The sequence below is a fragment of the Elgaria multicarinata genome, chromosome 5, assembly GCF_023053635.1.
Source record: "Elgaria multicarinata webbii isolate HBS135686 ecotype San Diego chromosome 5, rElgMul1.1.pri, whole genome shotgun sequence".
NCBI classification, from domain to species: Eukaryota; Metazoa; Chordata; class Lepidosauria; order Squamata; family Anguidae; genus Elgaria; species Elgaria multicarinata.
In genome coordinates, this window is record NC_086175.1 from 45230384 (window position 1) to 45254513 (window position 24130).

Genomic DNA, 24130 nt, shown 5'->3' on the forward strand with positions numbered 1-24130 from the left:
TCGTTTGATCTTTCTAGCCCATCATGTTCACAAAGGAGTCTGCACCAGAAATGTGTATAAGCAAAGAATATCTCAAAGAAACAGCTGCAACAACTTTGGGTGGACTGGGAGCTTAAGGGGCAGGCTCCTGTTACCTGGAATACTTTCCATCTGATCCGGCCAGGAGTGGAGGCGCTGCTAAGCAAGGGGCCAATCAGCAGCTGCTGTTGTTTGCCTAGTCTGCGGAACCTCCAACTGCCTCCTAGCAAACTCAGGCTCCCAGCAAAGAAACACCTCACCCCCATCTGCAACAACTTTTGGGACTGGGAACTGGACAGGGGAGTGTGTCCCTGCTGGTTCTGCTGGACCTCTCAGTGGTGTTCGATACCATCGACCATGGTATCTTTGTGGGCCGCCTTGCTGGGATGGGTCTTGGAGGCACTGTTTTATAGTGGCTCCATTCCTTCCTGGATGGACGGACCCAGAAGGTGTTACTGGGGGACTCCTGTTCAATTCCTTAGCTGTTGGCCTGTGGAGTCCCTCGGGGCTCTGTTTTGTCCCCCATGCTATTTAACATATACATGAAAACGTTGGGAGAGGTTATCCGGTGTTGTGGGGTGCGGTTCCACCAGTACGCTGATGAAACCCAACTCTACTACTCGTTTCCACCCAATTCCAAGGAAGTGGTTTCTGTGCTAAACCGGTGTTTGTTGGCAGTAATGGATTGGATGAGGGTGAACAAATTGAAGCTTAATCCAGATAAGACAGAGGTGCTCCTGGTCAGTCGAAAGGCAGATCAGGGAATAGGGATTCAGCTTGTGTTGGATGGAGTTACACTCCCCCTGAAGACACAGGTCTGCAGCTTGGGTATACTTCTGGATTCAGCCCTGAGCCTGGATGCCCAGGTTTCAGCGGTGGCCAGGAGTGCGTTTGCACAGTTAAAGCTAGTGCGCCAGCTGCGCCCGTTCCTAGAGATGTCAGACACATGCCTTAGTTACATCCCGATTGGATTACTGTAACATGCTCTACGTGGGGCTGCCTTTGAAGAGTGTTTGGAAACTCCAGCTGGTTCAAAGAGCTGCAGCCAGATGTTTAAGTTTATGTAACTTAATCCTCTGTTAAAACAGCTTCACTGGCTTCCAGTCTGTTTCCGGGCACAATTCATAGTGCTGGTTATGACCTATAAAGCCCTATATGGCTCAGGTCCAGGTTATTTGAAAGAACATATTCTCCCTTATGGGCCTGCCCGTGTTTTGAGATCTTCTGGAGAAGCCCTTCTTTCAGTCCCACAAGCACGCTTGGTAGGAACATGGGAGAGGGCCTTCTCGGTGGCTGCTCCGGTGCTCTGGAACTCTCTTCTCGGGAAAGCTAGGCTGGCTCCCTCCTTGATGGGCTTTCGGAAGCAGGCTAAAACTTTTTTTGTTCCAGCAGGCCTTTGGAGAATAATTTGGCCCTCCATCTATGTTAATGTCTTATAATTTTGTTGTGTATTTTAAACGTTTATGGTTTTTTGTTTTTTCCCAATGTATGTTTTAAACTTTGTAAGGCTGCGTTGAGGCCCAGCATTGGGCAAAAGGCTGGATACAAATAAATATAATAATAATAACCTTATATACAAGTTGCAATCTATCTGCTTACCTCTCTTATTGAATCCAATGGGTCTGAACCTATTATGATAACTGTACCTTTTAGGATAATTGATTTAACACCTTTATGTAACTTAATGAGAACTAGTGTGGCATAGTGGATAGAGTGTTGGATTGGAACTTGAGAGTTCCGGGTTCTAGTCCCCACTCAGCCATGAAGCTTCCTGGGTAACTTTGGACCAGCCACTGACTCTCAGCCTAACCTACCTCACAGGGTTGTTGTGAGGATAAAATAAAGAGGTGGCAGCTTTGGATTTCTAGCAAGAGGAAAAATGGTGAGATATAAATGTAACAATACATTTCAAAAAAATTTAAATAACTGATGCTAGCAGATCAATAGAAGACAATTATATCTGTCCAAGTGTGTTAGTGCAATTAATGTTTTTGTGTATTATGCAAGCTTCCACAACAGAACGAAAGTACTTGAAAAACTGATGAAACAAGAATAACTACATTCTTGAAATGCCTTCTCCTTAATGTTTTCAACCTGCTCGACTCCACGTTAACCGGATTTAATCTTTTAAACATGCAGTCTTTTCAGGGCCGTTTCCTGTCTCACCTGATAATAATCTGTTGTAACTGCTCAAGGCACTGTCTCCCTGTGGCAAAAGTCAGACATATAGCTATGAATCCATCCTGGTAACAGTTTGAACTGCTTAGGAAAACACCACGTGTTTTCTCTAGTTCTTTGCTAACAGAAATGATGCCCTGGTGCTCAGTAATCCTACATTCTCTTTATTGAGCAAAGCACAGAGGAATGTTGCCTGGACTAAACTACTGCCACAGGATGGAGCAATTCTGATGATGATCTGCAACACTCACCCAAACCTGGAGAAAATGGATTGGATCTAAATGTAGCAATACTTGGAATAGACCCATTAAAATCAATGGAATTGAAATTTGTGTTTGTCTCATTGATTTAAATGAGTCTACTATAAGTATGACTAAGGCCATAGCTAGACCTAAGGTTTAATGCCTGGATCATCCAGGGGTCAAACCTGTTCATCTAGGTGACACACAGGGGATCCAGTGCTCAGGCAGGGGCGAACCCTGGATGATCCCAGGATAAACCTTAGGTCTAGCTGTGGCCTGAGTCTTGAGCCAACCCATTATTCAGCATTTTCAAGCATGATATTCTTGCCGAAGAAACAAACTAAGTCACACAAAAGTGCAGTCAGGTTGTGTCCACTCCAAATGCAAACTGTTTATATGAGCATCATGCCATTACAAGTCTTTATTACAAACTACAAGTAGTCACCCGTTGGTTGTAGGAAGTAAAAATCTCCAATGAATTCAGGCAGGGAAGTTTTTGTAAACTGGAGCAGAGTCATATTTTTGCTTACTTTCTGGCCCTGGATACACTACAAATGACTAAGGTTGCAGTCCTATATCCACTTACCCAGGTAAGCCTATTGAACTCGGTGGAACTTACTTTTAAGTACATATGAATAGGATTGTGCTAGAAAAACCTAGACACTCCCCCCCCCTACACACACACACACACACATGCGAATTGTTACATTTTGTGAACTTATGAAGATGAGATTTCAAACCACTTTGAGTGCCAAGCCCCTTGCGTGTGTGAATTGGACCTAAAAGTATGTCACCAACTGGGAGCTAAGCTACTGTTCTTTTTTTAGTACTTTGGTTATAGATTTTTTCTTTTTGCATGAAAATGTGTAGTTTTAAAATGAGGTACAAATCTTAATGCAAATTAGCTTGCATGTAATGCAGTGTTCCTAGCCATTGCCTTATCCTTTCTCCATTATTATAGGCCTATTTTTTAAAAAAGAAAAATTAAAATACGGGATTTTACAGTGAATATGCACCATTGCTGTAAGGAATATCTTTTAGCGTATTCTTATCTCAAGGCGCACTCTGCCTTTTTCAAGCACACTGTAATTTTGGTACACATTGTTGCTTGTGTACAATAGTGCCAACTCATTTATTTAGTCTATCTGATCAAAAAATATAGCTCACTACAATCCTGCCCACTGATATGAGTCACAACCCTGATGAGCGATGTTTCTTTTTCCAGGTTAGCAACTTTGTTTTTGCAGAATGTTCAAAATTGCTAGTTCCAAATATATGACATTCATTCCCTCCAACATGGACAACCACAGTAGCACCCTCCAGTGGCCAAAATCTGATGAGATTTCTAAACAGTAATTTTAATTAGCACTTCCATTTTATACTGTTTAATCTATTGGTTTTTTAATATGATTTTGCTCTGCTTAATTTGTTGCTGTATTTATTTGGCGTGGGATTGGGTTGTGGAATGGCTTGGAAATATATATTGAAAGGCAGTATTTATATTTATGAAATAAAATGACGTAGCCCTAAATCTTGTCAGTGATATATAGTGGATTTAAGTATGGATACATTTATCAATCTTTATAAGAATCACAGGATTCTATAGCAATAATTATTATCTTTTCCCTTTCTCTGTCTCTTCAAACACTGTTTGGCATCTCTCATTCCTTTAAACCCTGCTCTTTATTTCAGTACATGAAATGTATACCCCATAAGTGTTGCTTTCTATCTCCAAAGCAGTAGCAATTGGGCAGTACAAGATGTACTACTCCTGGTGTTTACAAAGGATTAAGAAATAATGACTAACTTATGTTTTAACCAGCCTAAAAAAAAACACTTTAATCTGTCAGCATCATTTTATTCCTTATATAGTCTGATGTAAGAAGGTTAACAGCAGTAGCAGAATACTTACAAATCAGCAAGGGTGTGAAATCTCAATTTGTCTCTTGCCTGTAGCACAATGCCAGCTTGGACACATCATCAGATAATTGCTCAGTGTTATATATGTTGGGTGATTCACCAGAATTAGCTGCTGCGTCTGATGGATTTCTTGGACAAGTGAAATTGCTGCTTATGTTCCACCCTGTGAGTCAAATCCAAATTGCAGCCTCCTATGTTGGAGAGCAGTGTGTGTGAGTGAGAGATCACATTTTTGGGTTTGAAGGAAGTGAAAAGAAATCTTAAATGTCAGGGTCATACTAAACAGGACTGTTTCTTCTCAGCTTCTTCGTGAGTCACGATTCAAGAGGGTAAAAGCAAACAGGCAACAGAAACAGTTCAGGTGATGGAAGGGAAAATTAGAAAAAGTGATTCAAGTAAAATGTGTTGAATATTTGAGAGTGATTGTTTTTACAAATTCAAACAACCTGGTCCAGATAAGACCAGGTGGGTGGGCACACAACAAGTGTCAGCAGTGCAAGTTACTGGTTTTGAAGGACCCTGCTCATACTGGTCCTGATGGTACATCTATCAGCACTGACCCTGTGACATTTATCAGTCCCTGATGTCTCCTCAGCTGAACCACATCAGCTGCAGTAGGGATGGCAACAGTAATAAACCCTACTATGAAACGGTGTGGTTAGGGCTGGACCTTGAGACTGGGGTCATGGGCGCTGCACACCAGAGGCTCCTTAGATAACCACCCAGACAGCAGCAGGTGATGCTGGGCTTGTTTGCTGCTGCCCCCATCACTACCTGGGCTGGTCACTACAGCATCTTTTTTTTCTTTTAAACACACTTTATATTCACAGGTTGACCGGTTGGGCATGCGCATGGCTGCAGATGCTCATTTTATTACTTTTATTCAAAAACATATCCTTTTCTACAACAAAATGGTGCTTATTCCCCTCCCCAAAAAATGTTTTTCTTTTCTCTGAAGCAAGTTCCTGTAATCAAGATGGTGCTATGGTTTAGGTGAGCTTAAACTATGAAGCTGCAATGCACAGATATTTTTTTCTCTCAGTGCTGGTAAACAGGTGTGCGTGGAAGCAGTTGTAAAGCATGGAATGATGCTAGCAGGGGAAGAAGAGAAATGTAAGTTGGGTGCTTCACAATGGAAGTAATACACATGGCAGTCAAGCCCCCTGATAAGACCATTACAGCCAGGGCCTAAAATTACATAGGCCCACCATTACTGCCAGGGTATGTGCTGGCCAGCAGCATGGTGTGCCCTTCTGCGAGACCAGCAGCTGCCTAAGAGTGCTAAGGGCTCAGGCTGAGCTTTCTGTCCTTCCTTCCTAATATCTTGGGGTTTTCTTCAAATAGCAATAACCGAGATTGAACATTAAACTTAAATGTGTCCAAAGCCTGTGCTCTACCACTGAACAATCTCCTTCTGCTAAAAGGATTGCCATGTGCAACAAAAAGAAATGCAGGTGGCTACACAATGTCATGCACAACAGGCTGTTCAAAAAACCTATATGGTACCAAAGCAGCAGACATGGATTTTGCTGCTTCAAGACACTAAAGTTCTGTTCACACGGACTTGTGTCTTTTATGCTCAAGTTTCCATAATTCATTTATTTACAATGTAAGTACGGGCAATGGATATAAAAGCAAATACTCAAGATCACTCAACATGCATTATTTGCTTCTTAAGATGCCTCCATCATATATCTGTATTCATAATCATGATAATGGAAGGATTCATTCCCCTGCCCCACTGGGTTTTCCAGTGCATCCTTAAGGACAGAGGCTCTCAATATAGGTTAGAGATCATGTGTACAAAACTAATGGATGGTAATAATTCAAAGAGTATGATTTGGTTATGGACACAAAAATTAAAATGCATTTTGCAACTGTTTTTCATATACTTCTTACTGTGCAAGGAATTATAACTTTAACCACCTCTTTCTACTGCTGTAATCAGAGGGCTTGTGAGCTGGCTCATCTGCCACTGACACACGGTGGGGCTTTAGATAAGCCACCATTTCAGGGCTTCAGTTTTCATCTGTAAAATGGGAGTAATCTTGTCTAAATGCTGCGAAAATGGGCAAGATTAAGTTCACAACACAAGGAAAATTGTAAATACTGTAACATTCCTGTTTGTTCACCTAGATGCATGCTTTTTGGCATTTAAGTATGCTGTGGGTCAAAGACCGTCTACAGAGCCAGCAACCTCCTAACCTCATTTGCTAGAATGAGATGTATGTACTTCCCATTCTGGGCAAGGCAGGAACAGTGTAACACATTCTGTTTTTGTTACTGTCTTCCTGACTTCCTTGCTTGTCTTATGTACCTCTTCAGGTATGTAAGACCTGTTCGTCTTGTGGGCAGGCACTACATTTAAAACAAACAAACAAAAACCACAATGTAATACTACAGCCAGGTTAGCCTTAAGATATATAACATAAATGCATGATAATTGTTAGTTGGAGCTTCAGAGATGTTGCACCACACCACCTGGTTCAGAGAAGTTGACTAGGGTGTAATTTATAGTGACGCTCTTTGTTCTCAGAGCAGGATGGGCAAAACACAGCTTGGTTGTTGTTGTTTGACCACAGGTATAACCACCTGAGGGTGAAGATGACAGATTCTCTGGTAAACAGTTTTCATTCTATTACCAGCTGTTTCTATTCTCTTTGAAGCAAGAGAAACTATTCTCCAGTGAAAAACAGAAACAAAACAAATCTCCGTTCATATGAAATATAGTTTTCCATTTCCATAAAACAGTCCTCTTGGGTCTTAGGAATTTCCTCTCCCTTTACAAATCCTGTATCTTCTGGGTGGGAGGGGGGAAGATTAGAGCTTGCTTCAAGGCCTTCCCTTCCTCAAGTAACACCAACAGGGGCAACAGATATATGCATTTTTAGTGGTTGCTCTGGCCGTACTATGGAGCACCCTCCTTATAAAAAGCCACTGATAGCAGATCCATTTGAACTTCCATAAGGCAAATGAAGGTGGGTTGGTTTTTTTGCAAGCATTTAATAGACTGCTCTTCTAATCTTATATGTTTTCTTATTGTATTGTTAGTAGTCATTGTTTGTTGGGGTTCTTTGTGATATTTCATGTGGTGTATTATTTGGGTGGAGGGATTAATGCTGTAAACTAGCGATGGGAGAATTTCCCCCTTTCTTGAGTTTGATTTGAATTTTGCCCCAAAACGGGAAAATAGCTTGATTTTTCCATGCCCATTACAGACTTCCTTAGGAGCCCAACAAGGACTGAACACCTCAACCTCTAAACCCAACTATCCCCATCTCACTTACCTGGCATGGTGCTAGCAGTTGCAAAAGCAGCAGGGTGGTCTCCTTCTCTAACATATGCTGGGATGCTGCTATGACACTGACCTCTCGGGGCTTGGGAAACTTAGTTTTTGCCAAGTTGCCTGATCCTCTTTGTAGGAACTATATGTCCCAAGGCTCCTGGCAGCTGAGCTGCTGTTGTAGCCAAATCTACCATCTTACCTAGCATTTTGGCTCATGTAAAGAGCTTCCATAGTGGAGGCTGTGGACAACAAGCATGGCAGAGAAGGACAGGGCTGGAGCACTTCTTCTTCACACATTGGCCCTATTCAGGTTCTACATTATATATGTAGAAGCCTTAAGATCCCCCCCTTTTCTCCTCTGGTGTGGCCATGAGGAAACCCATAACTTTCATTTCAATTTTTAATTAACCACAGTTTAGTGTGATGCCCTACCATGGACAAACCATGGTTTATGAAGCTGAATTGTTTCAACAAACAAAAAATTAAAACTAGCCACAGTTTAGGGTTCAGATGTAACATTCAACTGCAGTTTATTGTAAATGTAAGAAAACCCTTCAGGCTATGTTGGAGAAGAGGGGACACTAAATCTGGGGTCTCCGACATGTTCCACAGACATCTCTTGGTAACCCTCAAGCATCCTACCCTTCCTGCTTTTTAAAGGGCTGCCTCCAGCACCATATTTATTTGGCTTCAACAGAGTGATTTTGTGTTTTAGAATTCAGACTCTACCTTGGCTTAGCAGTTACTTTGCTTTTAGTCCTGCCAGTTTGTCTTCTGTGAAATGAGTTTTTGTGAACAGTCATGCTCATCATTCAAGTCATTTTATGAATGCCAAGCCCACATGGCAGCTATTTTGTAAGAGCATCCACAACAGTCTCTCAAAATTCCAAATGTGCTGACAACGCCCCAAAAGGTTGAAGACTCCTGCACTAAACCATAGTTCTTTTATGCATGAATGCAGTCTTGCCTCCCACTAGCCAACCAGAAATATACAAGAGAACAACTGAAAACAGCCAGGAAGCTATCTTAACAAGTAGAACAGTTCTTTGCAACTGCTCATGGTGACTAATGAGTCTTGACTCAGGTTCTGTAATAGCTCTTGCAGCCTGACATAACCACTCCATAAAACAGGGTAGCCCAAAATACGTTGAGAGGAGTCCTTTTTGCTGGCATTGGCCATTTCATAAATTTGAAAATGGAGATGGGAATGATACATGATCAAGGAATAAACTCTGTTTCAGTCTCCTGAAATGCATTTAGAACTATTATCCAAATGCATGCTGCTGAGTAGAAAATATTACAATGTTACTCTCGTTTTATAATCAGCTACGTTGACTACAATATTTCCAAAGATTTACATTCCAAATAGACAAGCTATTTTTCTGAGGTGTATGAACTACTATTTTGATCCACCACTAGATGTCCCCAGCAAATAACTCTTATTGAAATAAAGTCATCATCAACATCTACTGGTCAATTTTGTAGTCACATATATTAATGGAGTGCTTACTTACAAGAGAAAATGCATTACATGATTTGGTAGCATACCTTATTACTATGCAACATAAGAGCAACTGCAAATATGTTTTGCTATTTGCATATCATAAATATGCTTTGCTATGCAACATAGTAGTTTTAACTACTGCTAATAAATGTAGTAGTTGGTGTTCTATATCAACAGGAGTACAAAACAAACAAATAATACTGGCAGAATAACAGCAGTGTTATAACGAATGCCTTAAATTGGTGGTGTATATAAGGCTATTGACTGTTGTACTCAGATACAGGACATTATTTGCCCTCTAGCTTAAACTCACTGGTGTGTTTTGATCAAACATCAGTAGGTAGGCTTCTATCAGGGTAAATATTTTTAAAAAGTCACATGTGCCATCTTCACACTGACACTACAAATGTGTATGAATGACCATTAACTATAAAAACTAAGCATGCTTTGACTGAAAACAACATTTTTTAAAAAAACACCTGAGGATGCTGTTATATCACATTTCATCTAAGATTCCATCTAAGATACTAGTCTGCTTTCACCTCCATGCTTTAAAAAAATGGGGTGGTGGGGAGGAGACAAAGAGCTTTTTTAACAGGATCCCTGAAGTCTTAGCCCAATTAAAGCCAGTTATTTCTACAGCACCATGATTTCAGTCATATTATAGCAGAATCATGTATCCTATGTGCAGATGCTTATAGGAGATAAAAGCCCAGTGATTTTTTGCCCCAGATTGCCAATGCAACAATCGCAAACATTCAGACATGTATTTACCTCAGGGATGTGTAGCCCTCTGGATGTTGTCGGACTGCAACTAGTACCAGCCCTATGCCAGTATAGTCAATGGTGAGGAATGTGCGTGTGTAAATTGGATTCAAGAGGAATTTACTATAGCTAAACTGATAAATATTTATTTCAAAGGTTTACTCACATGCAGTGCAATCACCTGCATATTTACTTGGAAGGTGTCCCATTGTATTCAGTTCTGGAAATGTCCAGCTGGATTCAGTTGGGTTTTTTCCACAGTAAGGGTGTGTAGAATTGCAGCTTTAATGAGTCAGGCAGTGCTTACAGGCACTTGCACGATTACAGTATGGAATTTTACGTCCTGTGGCACAGTAGGAAATGTGACCAGCACTCATCTTATCACTTCCTCAACATGATGAATCAAAGGCCCACTTTTGCAAGGCAGTGGGAGAACCAGCTCTGGAAATCGATTGCAGCAGGGTGGGTGGGTGGGTTTCAGTCCATTACCACATCCCATGTAAGTAAAGCAGTAGAGACAAAGGGTGGGTTTAGATGTGGAAGATAAAGGTTCAGCTCCCTAATTAGCCATAAAGGACTCATTGGCAAATTGTTATTCCTATGATTAACCGACCTCAAAAAGCGCACCTGGTGTGTTGTGAACAGTTCTGTCTGCGGTGGCTTTCTTTTTTGTCTGCCCATGGGGCTGCCTATGGTTTATGTTGAAGAGATCAGGCCTTGTTTGCCAGAGCCATAGGCTGTAATTTTGCAAGTCACCACTCAATAACCACATATTTATAATGACACACAAAACTGCTTGCTCAGCTTGTTGTCATTGATACCAGCACTCCATACGTGGGAAGAGTGGGAGAAGCAACCAATGGTTTAAGAAAAAAAAAGGACTGCCATTCAGAAAAGGCAAGTCCAGCACTCTGCACATATGGTTATACTGTAAACCAAGCATCCCCAATCTGGTACCTTCCAGATGTTTTGGACTACAATTTCCATCAGCCCCAGCAAGCATGGCCAATTGTCAGGGATGGGAGTTGCAATCCAAAAACATGTGGAGGGCAAAAGGTTGGGGGGACGCGACTGTTACTTAATCATGGCAAAGGACAGGAAAGAAGTCTAACAGCACAATCCTATGCACACCTATGAGGATGTGAGCACCAAATCTGAACCATTCTGGAGTTTTCTGTAGTCTGTTTAATTACATGTTTGTAGAAATAAACTTTTGATTAAAATAATGAACAAAGTCAATTTTATAAATATTTGAATTGTTTTCTGTTAACCTAACACAAGGACCCTTTCTACACCTAAGGATTATCCCAGGAAAATGGAGGGATCATCCCTGCCTGCTCCCAGGATCCCCTGTATGTCATTTGCATGCACAGGGATGATCCTGGGACGATCCCTGGAAAAAAGGCAGGTGTAGAAATGGCCAAGGAGTCATTTTTGTACCAATGACACTTATTTCTGAATAACCATGTGCAAGAATATGCTGCAACACTGAAATCCTAAATATGCTTGCCTGGGGCTTGAGTAAACTAAACTCAGTGGGGCTTACTTCAAATACACAAATTAGTATTACACTATAAAGATGCAACCCTATGCATGTTAGACAGAAAACAAGTCCAACAGTTTCTAGCATTCCCAAATGCTGAGTGTTGTAAGAGGTCTTTGTGTTTAAACATGCATAGAATTACACCCTAAATTTCCTTCATAGTAGAGGGTCATCCAATCTCATTTAGATGCCTCATTAAGGTACCAACAAGACTCTTAAAGAACAATTCCTGCATTGTTTGAATGTTGAGTTCACAGAATTGCTGAAAAATTACACAGGAGCTCAAACTGTCAACTATATTTAATAACACTCATGCCCAAATGCTACAACAAACTACTGTGTGTGTAAAACAAACAAAATCCATTAGTGCTTACACAACAAAATTAATCCTTTGTCCAATTTCACAGAAAGGAGCCAACTGAAATGTGGGTGTGTCACATACAGCTCCTAGCCTCTGGTTGCCAACCCTCAGCTCCACTGCACCTTTGTTTGCAGTCTCTCCCTCACCCCCCCTTTTTTTCTGGTAGTACTCCTTAGCAAATGGAAGCTAAAGAAGGTGTCTGCTTTGGTGCTAGTGCTTCACCTGAGGCCTATTTCTTACTTTAGCAGTATAGTGGCTGCTACCATGAATAGTCACTTCCCTAAACTCCTGCAGGAGAGAGAAGCAGAGTCAGGGCCTGCCCTACCACTGGGCAAAGTCAACTGGAGCAGCAAGGTGTTGAAGAGCATTATGGATGCTCTTCAGCCTGCCCTGCACCCCTTAAGATATCTTGCTGACTTCGGGTGTGGTGGAAGACACTGTCCCATCATTATTATTATTATTATTATTATTATTATTATTATTATTTATATAGCACCATCAATGTACATCACTGGTCCCATCACCAGTGTTGAAGTAAGATTCAACTATCACTGCAGTTGACTTCAAATGAGGGCTGCCAAGCTTATGGCCTGGTTTGGACGACACAATAATCAACGAGGGGAAAGGGGGATGAGGCAAATGTCTGCTGAGTTGATTATTGGGGGGGGGGATGGGACACAACGGGCACACAACTGTCAGTACCTTATTTTCTTGAATTAAACAAAGCAGAAAAACGTGTTGCTCCATTGCTTATCCATTAATCAATCGATTAAAATGTCGTGTGGAGGGCCCCCTCCCTCCATCGAGTGCACTATTCCAACGGCCATAGAGTTCTCCAGCAGGAGCAGGGTGCTCCTGTACAGTTGGCAGAACTCGCAATGGCTGATGGGATACGGCTGGGAGGACTGAGGGAGGAGCACCAGCAGCCCAGAAGGACGCTGGGACTTTCAGCTGCGCGACATGTCCCAAAATAATGCATTGTGTGTGTGTTATTCCCCCCGGTGGGGTAATAGGAACAGAACGGGAAACAACCGTTGATTAGCGTGTCATCCAAACTCACCCTATGTTTTATCAGAAAAAATAACTCACGATTTGCTTCTGATCCAGGGAAAACAGAATAGCTATCCTTTCATGCGATATAGTGGAGATTTATTCAACACACGTCACAACCGGACTTACAACAATATATGCCCACTTCAGCTTTGAACATTTGGACATTATAACAACAAATGAAGATCATACAGCACAGTTATTAATTAGTATATTTGTTTATTAGGTTATTTTTATATTATTATCTTATCTTTTCTTTTTTCTTTCTTTCCTTTTCTTTTTTCTCCTTCTTGTATTGGTTTCCCCCCTAAAATTGTAGTAATTTTTAAAATCTTATATAACAACTGTTTAGATATAGATATCATTTGTTAGGGGACTGATTACTTTTTGGTTACAATAAAAATTTTAAAAAATTACACAGCACGTTCTAATTTTGAAAAATTGGTTTAAAATTCATGGCATTTAGTGCAGGTTATAAGAAAAGATGGATGAATGGCTTTTGTTTATAACATCGATAAAAAGAAAAATTGTCTAAGGTGTGTTATTGTAAGTGAACTAATCCTGCCTTAATTTATAAAGCTGGTAGTAAGAAAAATAGATTATGGTGCAAAATTGTACCCACTTACCTTTAAGTAAGCCCCACTGAATTCAATGGGTCCTACTTCTGATTAGGATTGTGCTGTAACTGTTGTTGATGAAATTATGTTCTGTTCTACTTGGAAGTTACAGCCAGAGAGAAGGCGGAATGCATTTGGGAGTGGCATATCCCCCCAAACTTATATTAAATTATACAGGCTTCCACTTGTAAATAAAGTTCTGGTTTAAAAAAAACAGTCAGAAACCCAAACGCACACACAAGCTCCGTGGAATTTTACCTACGAAAAGGCTACGTATTTGGAACCGATACCATTCTTATATAAATGAGCGTTATGTAAACACAGTTCGCCCTATTTATCTTTTAATAAATAAATAAAACCCACCCAACTCTGCGGAAGGCTGAATCATTTTGGATGAAGTAAGCGTAGCCAGAATGGAGACGGGCTTGGGGGTGGGTGGGGAGAAGGAACCAGCGCGACGCCGCTTGCCTCTTTGCTTCCATGCCCCCACTCGCATTGGCCGCCTATCTGCGAGGACGCGTCTAAACCGCTGACAGACCTCTCTCCGGCCACACACGTGCGCCGCGGGCGGAGCGGCTGGCTTGAGGGCATGTGCGCTCGACTCACCAGGCCGGGGACTGGGCGGGCTCAGTAGGGCGGTGCTGCCCTCAGCCGGGGAGAATGAGTTATACAACCGCTTGGCGTTGCATAAGCGCCGGAGCCCAGAATAGTCTCAGCCGCCTGTTCGTTCGCTCCAGGAGGGGAGCGACCGAGGAGCGCCGCCCCGTTCTCCTCCCCCTGACCCCGACGCCGTTTTCTTCGGGGACGCCCGAGACAGAGCTGTCCGCCCTCCTGCCTCGCGCAAGCCCCTCTCAGAACGGGGTCCGAGCCCTGGCGACAACCATCCAAGGATGGCGCCGTTGTAAGGCTGCTGGGGCGACTCCCCCGTTCCTCTTCCTCCGCCTGCCCACGGAGAGACGGAGCTCGACAATGGAGCATTAGCGGCAGCAGCAGCAGCGCCCACCGTCACCACACCCACCCAAGCCCGTCTCCCAGCGAAAATGGAGCTGGGCCCCGCCACCGGGCAACAGGCGCAGCAGCGCGCCCACCCCCAGGCCTCGTCAGGCGGCGGCGGGGGTCCCTGCCCGGAGATGCTGCAAGTGGCCGAGGAGGCTTTCCGAGGCGGGCAGTTCGCGCTGGCGGCCGAGATCCTGAGCTCGCAGCTGGCCGAGTTGCCGCAGCCCGAGCGGGGCCTTTGCCTTCGCCAAGGGGACGCGTTGGCTCGCGCGGGACGCATGGCCGAGGCTTTGGATTCGTACAGCGCCGCCGCCAGGTTGGCCCGACTGCGGCCCGAGGAGCTGCGCGAGCTGGCCGAGAGCTTCGCCCTGGTCATCCGCGACAAAGAGCTGCGGCTGCCTCCCTGGCAGGGGCCTGGCGGAACTGGGGGTGGCGCCGCAGCCGGGGACTCTCTGGAGGGAGCTGACCCGCTAGGGGACCCCACCTGCTGCCGTCCTCCAGAGCCGCTGCGCTGCCCTTTGTGCCTGTGCCTGCTCTACGAACCGGTGACTCTGCACTGCGGGCACACCCACTGCAAGCGCTGCGCCCAGAGCGGCGGCGGCGGCGAGTGTGCCCCCTGCGCCGCCCGGCGTCCTGCCTCTACCCCCGTTCCTGCCCCAAGCCCGGCGGCACAAGCCCCCGCCTGTCTCCGCGTCAACGTGGTTCTGGGCAGCCTACTGGAGAAATGGTTCCCGACCGAGAGCAGAGCGCGCCGGCTGTGCGTCGAAGGGGACACCCTGTGGGAAAGGCAAGAGCTGGCGGCCGCCCTGGAGAAGTACAGCCAGGCCCTCGAAGTCGGTGAGTGCTCGCCCCCAAGCTTCCTGGGGCTTTCCTTTTGTAAGTCATAGACCAGTAGCAGAAAGAATCAAAATGACATTAACAGCACAGTCCTATCCATGTCTACTTAGAAGTCAGTCTTCCTGAATCCAGTGGGTCTTCCGGGTAAACAGGTAGAGACGATTGTAACCTAAAACTCACCGGCACTGTGACATGCCTGCGGGCTTGCTTGGTTCACAAAGGAGTAACAAGACAAGTTGCATTTTTGCATCCCCATTTTTTATCTAGGAAGTGGATTAGTAACTACTTGATGGAGAAGCTCTTGTGTAATGTTGTGTAATGCCTGGGTTTTTCTACCCCTACAACACAAGGTCCAGGCATTTTCAAAATGTTTTTAACACTTGCTAACATCAATTTTTGCACGCCCACCGCTTGTTTTTGATGATGATTTTCAGACATAATTTTGTGGGGTGAAGTGGTCTGAAATGCTACCTTATTTTATTTTATTTTTACATAGAAGAGAAAAGGAGTTCTTCATTCAGAAGTCTCCTTGGAAAACATGGGTGTATCTCCACGTGGGTGTATCTTCTTAATTGTCGAGTAGTATTGTACTATGTAGGAAAGTGGGAGGAAATGTAGTGCCTTCTGAAATGAAGCACAAATTTATTTTGTGGGGTTGGGGCATTATCCCTCCCAATGTGGACATGTGGGAATCTCACATGTGAATGAATGTGTGGCCATTGCAAACTGGGATTGGGGTAAGCGTTGGACAAATATCTGTTCTCCTCAACTGCAATGTGATTATGTAAGTCAAAAGAAGGAACACAAAAAGTGGATCCCATCACAGTTCAGGATTCCATGGCATAGGCACAGTTGTGATTGAAAGTTTGGAGGGGATGTGTGCTAGGGGAAGAAAAGGATGTGTTGGATAAAGGGTTCATTTACTTACTCACTTGTGTTGGTGGGCTCTTTCACCAGCGAGGACAAACTGGGTTAATCGCTTCCACAGAGTACATGGCAGAAGCAGCCAAAGAGTTGCATAGAATGTATAGCATTTTTAGGTCTGACAATTACAACCCCAGGATGCTTCTCTGCTAAATCCAGGGTAAGCATCCCCCAGAAGAAGTAGACAAGGAACACATCTACTGTCTGCTCTACAATGTTTTGTGAGGAATTTTAAAGTTCAGTGTATATAGCTGACAAGGTATTAACACTTGGATAGATGCAAGTCAAGGCAATTGAAGAAGTTGAGAATGCAGGTGAAAACATCAGAATCAAATAATACAATCCACCTATACTCATTGTTACACAGTGACCCTGTTCACACGTAATGACAACCCATGGGTTATTTAAACCATGAGTTGTCAGGCTGAGCAGCAGCAAGCGAGTACGCAGCCTCCTGTGCACTTGTTGCTTCTGATTTCATTTAACGATACAGGAATGCCTGTTCTTGAGTTGTTGCCATGATGTCTGAACCCCAAAAGTCTGGGCTGTTTAATTTATTTATTTATTTATTTATTTATTGCATTTCTATGCCACCCAATATCCGAAGCTCTCTGGGTGGTTTAGGATTAAACAATCCAGACTTAACCCGTTGTTTGTGGTTGGATTAACTCTTTGTTGTTAACCCTAAACAATAAGAGCTTCCAGGTTCAGATGTCACAATAACAGCTGAATTCAAATAATTGAATAATTATTGAATTGAAAGAATCCTTGAAAGCAGAAGCAATGAGTGTGCGAAAGACAGCAAGTTTTCTTGCTCCCAATAAATATGGGCAATTTCTGGGTTAAACAAAACAGGAATTGCCATTATGTGAGAACCAGGTCACTATGAGAGAGTGAAACCTGTTCAGAACCCTTTACCCAGGATACCAGGGGTAGAATCCAACTAAAATCCTACTTAGAATAGATCCATTGAAGTGAATGGGATTGAGTCCCATTCATGTCAATGGGTCTAAAGTCTAAGTAGTGGGATTCTAGTCCAATAACTTTATTGTAAGACCAGACCATGAAAATTGATTGCAAAATATAGTGAGATCTCCAGTATTCTGACCTTGCGTATCTTGAGACCTTTTTAGAGTCTTTATAAAATAAGAAAAGGAAACCAATTGAATAGAATGTATTTGGTGCACCAGAGTGAAAGTTCCTATAATGTTACTGCTGCACACACTACTGAGTCAGGAGCATTCTGGAATACTATGCTTCAGGGCTTGGGAGTATGCTTATTGTACTCTAATACTTTTTCAGGTCCGCATGACCTTTGAAAATGCCAGCAGGTACTGCTGGTTCTCTTCTGACAAGCTGTTTAAAAGCTTCTTCCAAACTATCTTAATACACCAAGAAGAACACGTATATGGGGAGAGGCATTTTTGCTGTTTACAGTAGCTAATTTTGATATATTGTATGTACAACTGCTCAGATGTAACAAAAAAACCTTCCTAGTAGAGAGAATTGTTAGTGCTGAATTTGTCTCCGAGTTGTCCTGTCTAATTTAGCCAGACCACTACTTTCCTCCAGTGTCATAGTATTTACTATTTGTTTATTGTGCAATGTACACCGCAGGTGTGGGCAACTTGTTGCCCTTCAGATGCTTTGGCCTACAACTCCCATCAGTCCTAGCCAGCATAGCCAATGATGAGAGATGATGGAAGTTGTAGGCCAAAACAGCTGGCAGGCCACAGGTTGTCCACCCCTGGTATACAGGGATTTTGGATATGCATACGCAAGTTCTGATACAAGAAAAGTTTCTTAAATCATATGCCTCTGTGTCATGAACATCATAATGGCTTAAAGTTAGTGTCCCCAAAACAAAAGGAAAGTAAAAGTTCATCTTTATAAAACCAGTAAAGCCAGTTGGTTTAATTGATTTACCTCCTTTGGCAGTGTCAACCCACTGTGGAATAGTATTTAAAAAACAAATGCTGCACTTGGCAGTTTTGAAATCAGATGTAGATTTATTTATTTATTGCAATAACAATCTTTGGTATAAAACTTGAGAAAGCACTTGGTTAGCACTCAGCAGAAGTCTATTATCTATGAAATCCTTAGAAACTTCTTTTTAAAAGGAAGCTCACCCACTACCCACTCCCAAACCCCTTGAATTGGCCAGTCTCTCTTTAGCGAGTGATTCTTTGAGCCATCTCTTACTGCAAAGCCATTAACTCATGTTAGGGTGACAGTTAAAACACAATTTCTCTGAAGTGCTTATATGAACAATGGAGTGGTGCTTAAATATTAGCAGTCATACTGGAGAGCAGGTTGTTAAAAGCTTTTAAAATGCTTTTGTGGCAAAGTGCTGATATATGAATGAGGTTACTCAACTCATAAACTTGAAGCTGTTTTTACAATGTTGAGTGGCGTGTCCAGCAAGTGTAATGCATTGGTCACTATTCTTACTATGGTTAGAGGCCATACTAGAAGTGTGTGAAGAAATTACAGAGAGCTTCGGCTATTGGGCGGTATAAAAATGTAATAAATAAATAAATAAATAAATAAATAAATATTTTGGGAGAGATCTACTAATTAATCATAGAAAATAACATGGCTATCTAAGCTGCTTCCAAGATGGGCAGTGGCCAGTCGGAACCATTGGCAAGGGCACCTGAATCCAAACCTGATGGGTGTTCCTTCAGCCTGGGATGCCTCCTGTCCATTCCCGGATATGGCCAGGTAAGGTTAGAAGGTTAGGTTCTTTGCATTTATGCCAGGCCTGGCCTTTCCAGATAATTCAAAAGGGCCTACCTGTTGCAGAAGTTGATGTCCCCTCTTTCCTTCTTTTGTCCTGAAGAGAGCTCTGAGGTCTGGTCATTCATGACCCTAGATAATTCCCTAGGCTAAAGATCAAACTAAATGTTACTTCTAATATGTAGCACTCAGATGGAAGCTTTTTCCCCCCCCCTATGTTCTAAACCGAGAAAGCAAAAAAGAACAGAGGTAGCTGCATGCTACTTGTGAACAGTAACATGTAGTTTGGCTCAAAGTCCTAATCCCAAAGCTCCTGAGACATGGCTCCTTGTTAGATGAATGAAAACAGAGACCTTCCTCAGTAGCAAGAACTGAAAATTGAATTGCTTGCCAATTGTAGAGATCTCCTCTGAGGTACAAGTTATATATAAATATTTGCAAAGGATAGTGGGCCAAACAGAGGAAGTTAGTCATTTGATTACTAGTTGTGGGAAAAGATGGGTCCCAGCATGTGTCAGTTAGACAAGATGAATAAGCCTTGCACCAGCATTATCCAACATCGTTTAAACATTGAGATTAGAGCTACTTTTTGTATGTAAGATAGCTTCTTACATGTTATCCTGCCTCATAGATGAGCCTGTACTTTTAAAAGTGTGTGGCAGGAGTCTGGTAAATGGAATAAAATGGAAAACAAGGGATGGCTTAATTCCATCACATCAGTTATCAACAGTGAAATGCTTTTCTGCCTTGCAGTTTATGACTCATCCTGCAGCATTTCGAGAAAAGCCTTTTCCGGTCTATGACGAAAAAGGCCTTATATAAAATGCGTTGGTGTTCCTGCTTTGAGACAATAGACAGTAAAAGACACATTAGAACTGTTATCTCCAGCCTCGCTGTGGCAAAATATCCACAGTGATTTAAGCCACTAAAATTGCTAGTTAGGGTGTAATTCAAAGCTACCAACCTTTGCTGGCTTATGGGCAGCACATTGCAAAGCAACAGTCAGCTAGAAGAATCAAAGTGTATGGGTGTAAAAGGGCTCCACACATTACACGGAAGGAAAGCTCAGGTTGTCACCAAGTGTAAGCTCAGCAGGGAGCTGCAAGTAATCACAACCCCATGACAAGTGAACTTGTATGATGCCTGTGTGTTTGCATAGGTGTGCTTGTTACATTCTTCACCATACATCTTTTGGTGAACATTTAAAACATTTTAAGGATACATCTAGAAATGTAATATGGCATCTAGTGACCTACTCAAAATAAAATCCAAATGAATGTGCAGAAGTGATATTTTCTTAATCGTGCTTCCCTGCCAAACTCAGAATACAGGGAAGACTCTTCAGTTGAGAAGTAAAGCCAGTTTCTAGTGTGGTTCAGGATTCACTTAAACAGTCATTAGGGCCTGCACTGCTTCCAAGTGATGTGACTTCTATGATACATAACTAAGAATGTTATGGTAAATTGCCAAATCTGCATTTTGATGCATTGAAAGCATTTCTAAAATTCTTTGATGCTTCACTTTTAATATAATTCCATTACAACATATGCTTAGTTTAAACAATGTTTTATAGACACGTCTTACTAAAGACCTCAGCAAGCATTGTTAATAGCTTCTAGAGTCTGCATTGTCTCTCAGAATTATCCTATGGAACAATCTTATAATGAGGGGGAATTCAGACAACCATTTACTAAGTGGCAGTTTTCTACTGTGTGTGTTAAATCCCTTAGTAAATTGGTTATTTGTATTGTTCCACCAAGTAGTGAGCAGAAACTTTCTATTCCCCTTCTGTATCCCTGTATTTCCAATCTGGTACAGAAATGTATGATTTCTTCAGAATTTAGTAGGACAATGCATGTTTATTAAGTGGTTATATGCACACACCATAGGAAAATAAAATGGTCATCTTTATGAACGATTCATAATAATTTTTTGCAGGACTGTACAAGCAGAGGGAAAGTTAGAAGGTCTTCTGATGGAAAATGTTGAAGTAAAACTGGGGATAAGGAGAAGCCTAAGAAAAACCATCAGTGCACATCTCCAAGGGTGTTCCTCCCCTCCCCCTTTTTACTAAGCTAATCTGCTTATTTAAGATCACTTTTCTGTTAAAGTATTCATCTCATAGTAACCAATTTTTAAATCACAGAGGTATGCTGTAACAGTGTTTTTTCTGAATTTGTGTAGGCTTTAGTATTGCACTTGTTGCGGTTTGGAACCCAGAAGTGATAGGATCCAGACCTAGAGCCTGAATTTTGTTGAGAGATTTGGAGGAGGCGAGAGAGTTAGTCAAATACATAGAGGTGGGTTCTCTTATTGTGAGACAGGAGAACCAAGTGGGAAAGGGAAAAGAGGGTGCGTGTGTGAAGGAGAAGAAGTAAAGATGGTAAAGGAAATCCAACAGGGTCTGGGAGTTGTATCCACTGATGGTCACTCCACTGATGCAATGAGTTTTCCAGTGGAATGGGGAGGGAGGCAATTTTTGGCAATCCATCCCACCCGTAATATGCTACAGGGGATCAGGGTACTCTCTGGAGCAGATTTAGGGAATGACACTGGAGGAAGAATCACAGAAAACCACCTCCTCCCTGTTCCATTGGCAGACACGATCCATTGGCCCAGTGGTTCCCAATCTGCTGCAGAGTGCTGGGGACTCCAGAGTAGATTTGGTGATGAAAGGGGAGCGGAGGAAAAACTCACTGAGAATTACTCTACTCCCGGTTTGCTGTCAGATACTTTCTCAGGTGAGTGACCACTGGATACAGCTCAGGGTCTTGAAAATGATGGAAACAGTAAAAAAAATGTTGATAGTTTCAGAAGCATTCTGAAATAATTAATGAAGAGAGAACACAAGGGAATTTCAGCAACCAGTTTATACTGGTTACAAGTTTTAACAGGGTTATTAAACAGAACATCTCTATAAATGTAATTCTAGATTGGTCCAGAAGCAGCAGCTTCTCCTCATATGCAATTTGAGAGAATACCATTGTAATGTGACTTATTCAGCAGCAGGCTTCCCAAATGACACTTCCTTCCAATTTTAAGCTATGTGTAATTATGAGTAATGTGGGGCAGTAGAAAGAGAGAACAGATTTTTAGGGAAGTAGGGAATAGGTAGAAAGCGCTTGATTGGGGACAGTTCTAGATCCTGGACTTCAAAATCTAAATGGAAAAGAGAAAACCTGGTGTAACAAAAAGAAATAAAGGGTTTCCAGTACTCTTGCTTTTTTGTCTGTGCCAGACAACAAAATAAGAATAAACTATGTTTTGGGAGGACTGCATTTGAAATAGCAGAATTCCAGTTACACTGGGATGCTCCCAGTGTTGTAACTGGCATGATTCACAGGAGTTGCTTGAATAGAAAATGTACCAGGATTCCCTGATAGTATTAGGAAAATTGCTGACTTTTGCTGATTTTTTTCCACGTAAATTGCTATAAATAGGCCCCCTGCTAGCTATTGAATTCCTAGACAGCTTTGTGTACTTTGGACTTTTATTGTGTCTCCCAGCAGGCATTCCTGTTGCTGGAATAGCAAGCAGCTCTTTTCTCTCAGGTTTCTCTCCCCCCACCCTCACCTAGTTTGCTTTAAGTGTCTCAGTATGTGAACTACTTCAGGAGCTGACATTCACTGCAGCTTTGCTTTGTATTGCTGACACTGTTGTTTGAGGTAAGAACAGTATCAGAGTATCAAAACGGGCAAGGAACATGCAAAGCCAAGTTAATGATACTGTCCAGGAGCACTTAAATATATTGGAGTAAGGTTATATGCCTAGTAGTTCAGAAACAACATATCCGTTCCTCTCATCCTGTTTATTTTTGGGAAGATGTGCAGGTAGATTTTTCTTTATTTGGAGTGTTGTTGCCTAAGAAAAAGTGGTGTGGATATATAAAAATAAGATATGGGAAGGTGGGTAGTTTTTGTTCTTAAATCTGGTTTCCTTTCTTTAATGGGAACACAGAGGCACTCAAAGAAAGGTATTTTTCATTGGAATGCCTATCAGTTTTGCTCAGATCTTGAAAGTTCGGCTAAAATTGCACACTGGTGGTAGTGGGCATTGTTACTGTTATACATGCCTGGAGTTACTACATAACATTGATATGCCTGCTTTACTTTCACAAAGAGTGAAATTCTGATATTTCACTTTTCAGCTGTTGCTATTGGGGAGAGGGCTTTGCTTTGATTCAGAATGGTGGTTTTCGCAACACTTTCATGCATACTGCACTGGGATAGGGAAGTACTTTTTTTTTTTTAATAATTTTATTTTTCTACAATACTTAAACATACACATTACATCGTCTCATAAAGAAAACAACAACAACATACTACATAATATTGAAACGTTGAATACATAATCTCTTATCTAAATACATAATCAAAATTAACATAGAAGTGCACCCCCCACCTCGGGATCTCATTCCTGATTCCAGAATCTCATACTTTCTTCTGCTGGTGGTTTCCCACTTCCTTTAGAAAACACAAATATTAGGAACTGTTTCCAAATTCCTTCAAAATCATTTGATTTAGCTATACCTCTTCTCCATTTAATATTACTTGTCAATTTATCATTAATAGCTATATCCCATACTTCTTTATACCATTCTTCAATAGAATATTCCCCTTGAATCTTCCAATTCCTAGCTACAATCAATCTTGCTGCAGTCAGCAAATCCGTTATCAATACCTTGATTTCCTTTTTACATTTAAAATCTTCAAATAGTGACAGTAATGCAACTTTTGGTGTTCGTTCTATCTTCATTTCCACAATTTCTTCAATCTCCAAAAACACCATTTTCCAAAATTTTTGAACATAGTTACATTCCCACCACATATGTAAATACGTTCCTTTACCGGGATAGGGAAGTACTGATATTGCAAATTAATTATTTGTGAAATGGATTTGTCACTTCTTTTATACAGACAGGCACGTGGCTGTCCTTTAGCATGCTAGACCATTCAACTCTTTTACATAGTCAGAAAGGAAATATAGGCCTTAGCTAGACCTAAGGTTTATCCCGGGATCGTCCCGAGGTCATCCCTGTTCATGTAAATGACACACAGGATATCCCGGGAGCAGGCAGGGACGACCCCAGAATAAACCTTAGGTCTAGCTAAGGCCATAGTTAAAGCAACCTCAATATATAACCCCCCTTA

General features: G+C 42.1%; 1 protein-coding gene across 1 annotated transcript in view; it reads left to right on the plus strand.

The window, feature by feature from the left end:
- The first annotated feature begins 14296 nt into the window (after positions 1-14296).
- The window catches only part of LONRF2 (LON peptidase N-terminal domain and ring finger 2), a 43681-nt gene continuing 33847 nt past the window's right edge, over positions 14297-24130 (plus strand). The window contains exon 1 of the mRNA XM_063126267.1: positions 14297-15317. Coding sequence (XP_062982337.1) covers positions 14525-15317 — 793 coding nt within the window. The 5' untranslated portion in view covers positions 14297-14524. The remainder of the gene's footprint in view (positions 15318-24130) is intronic.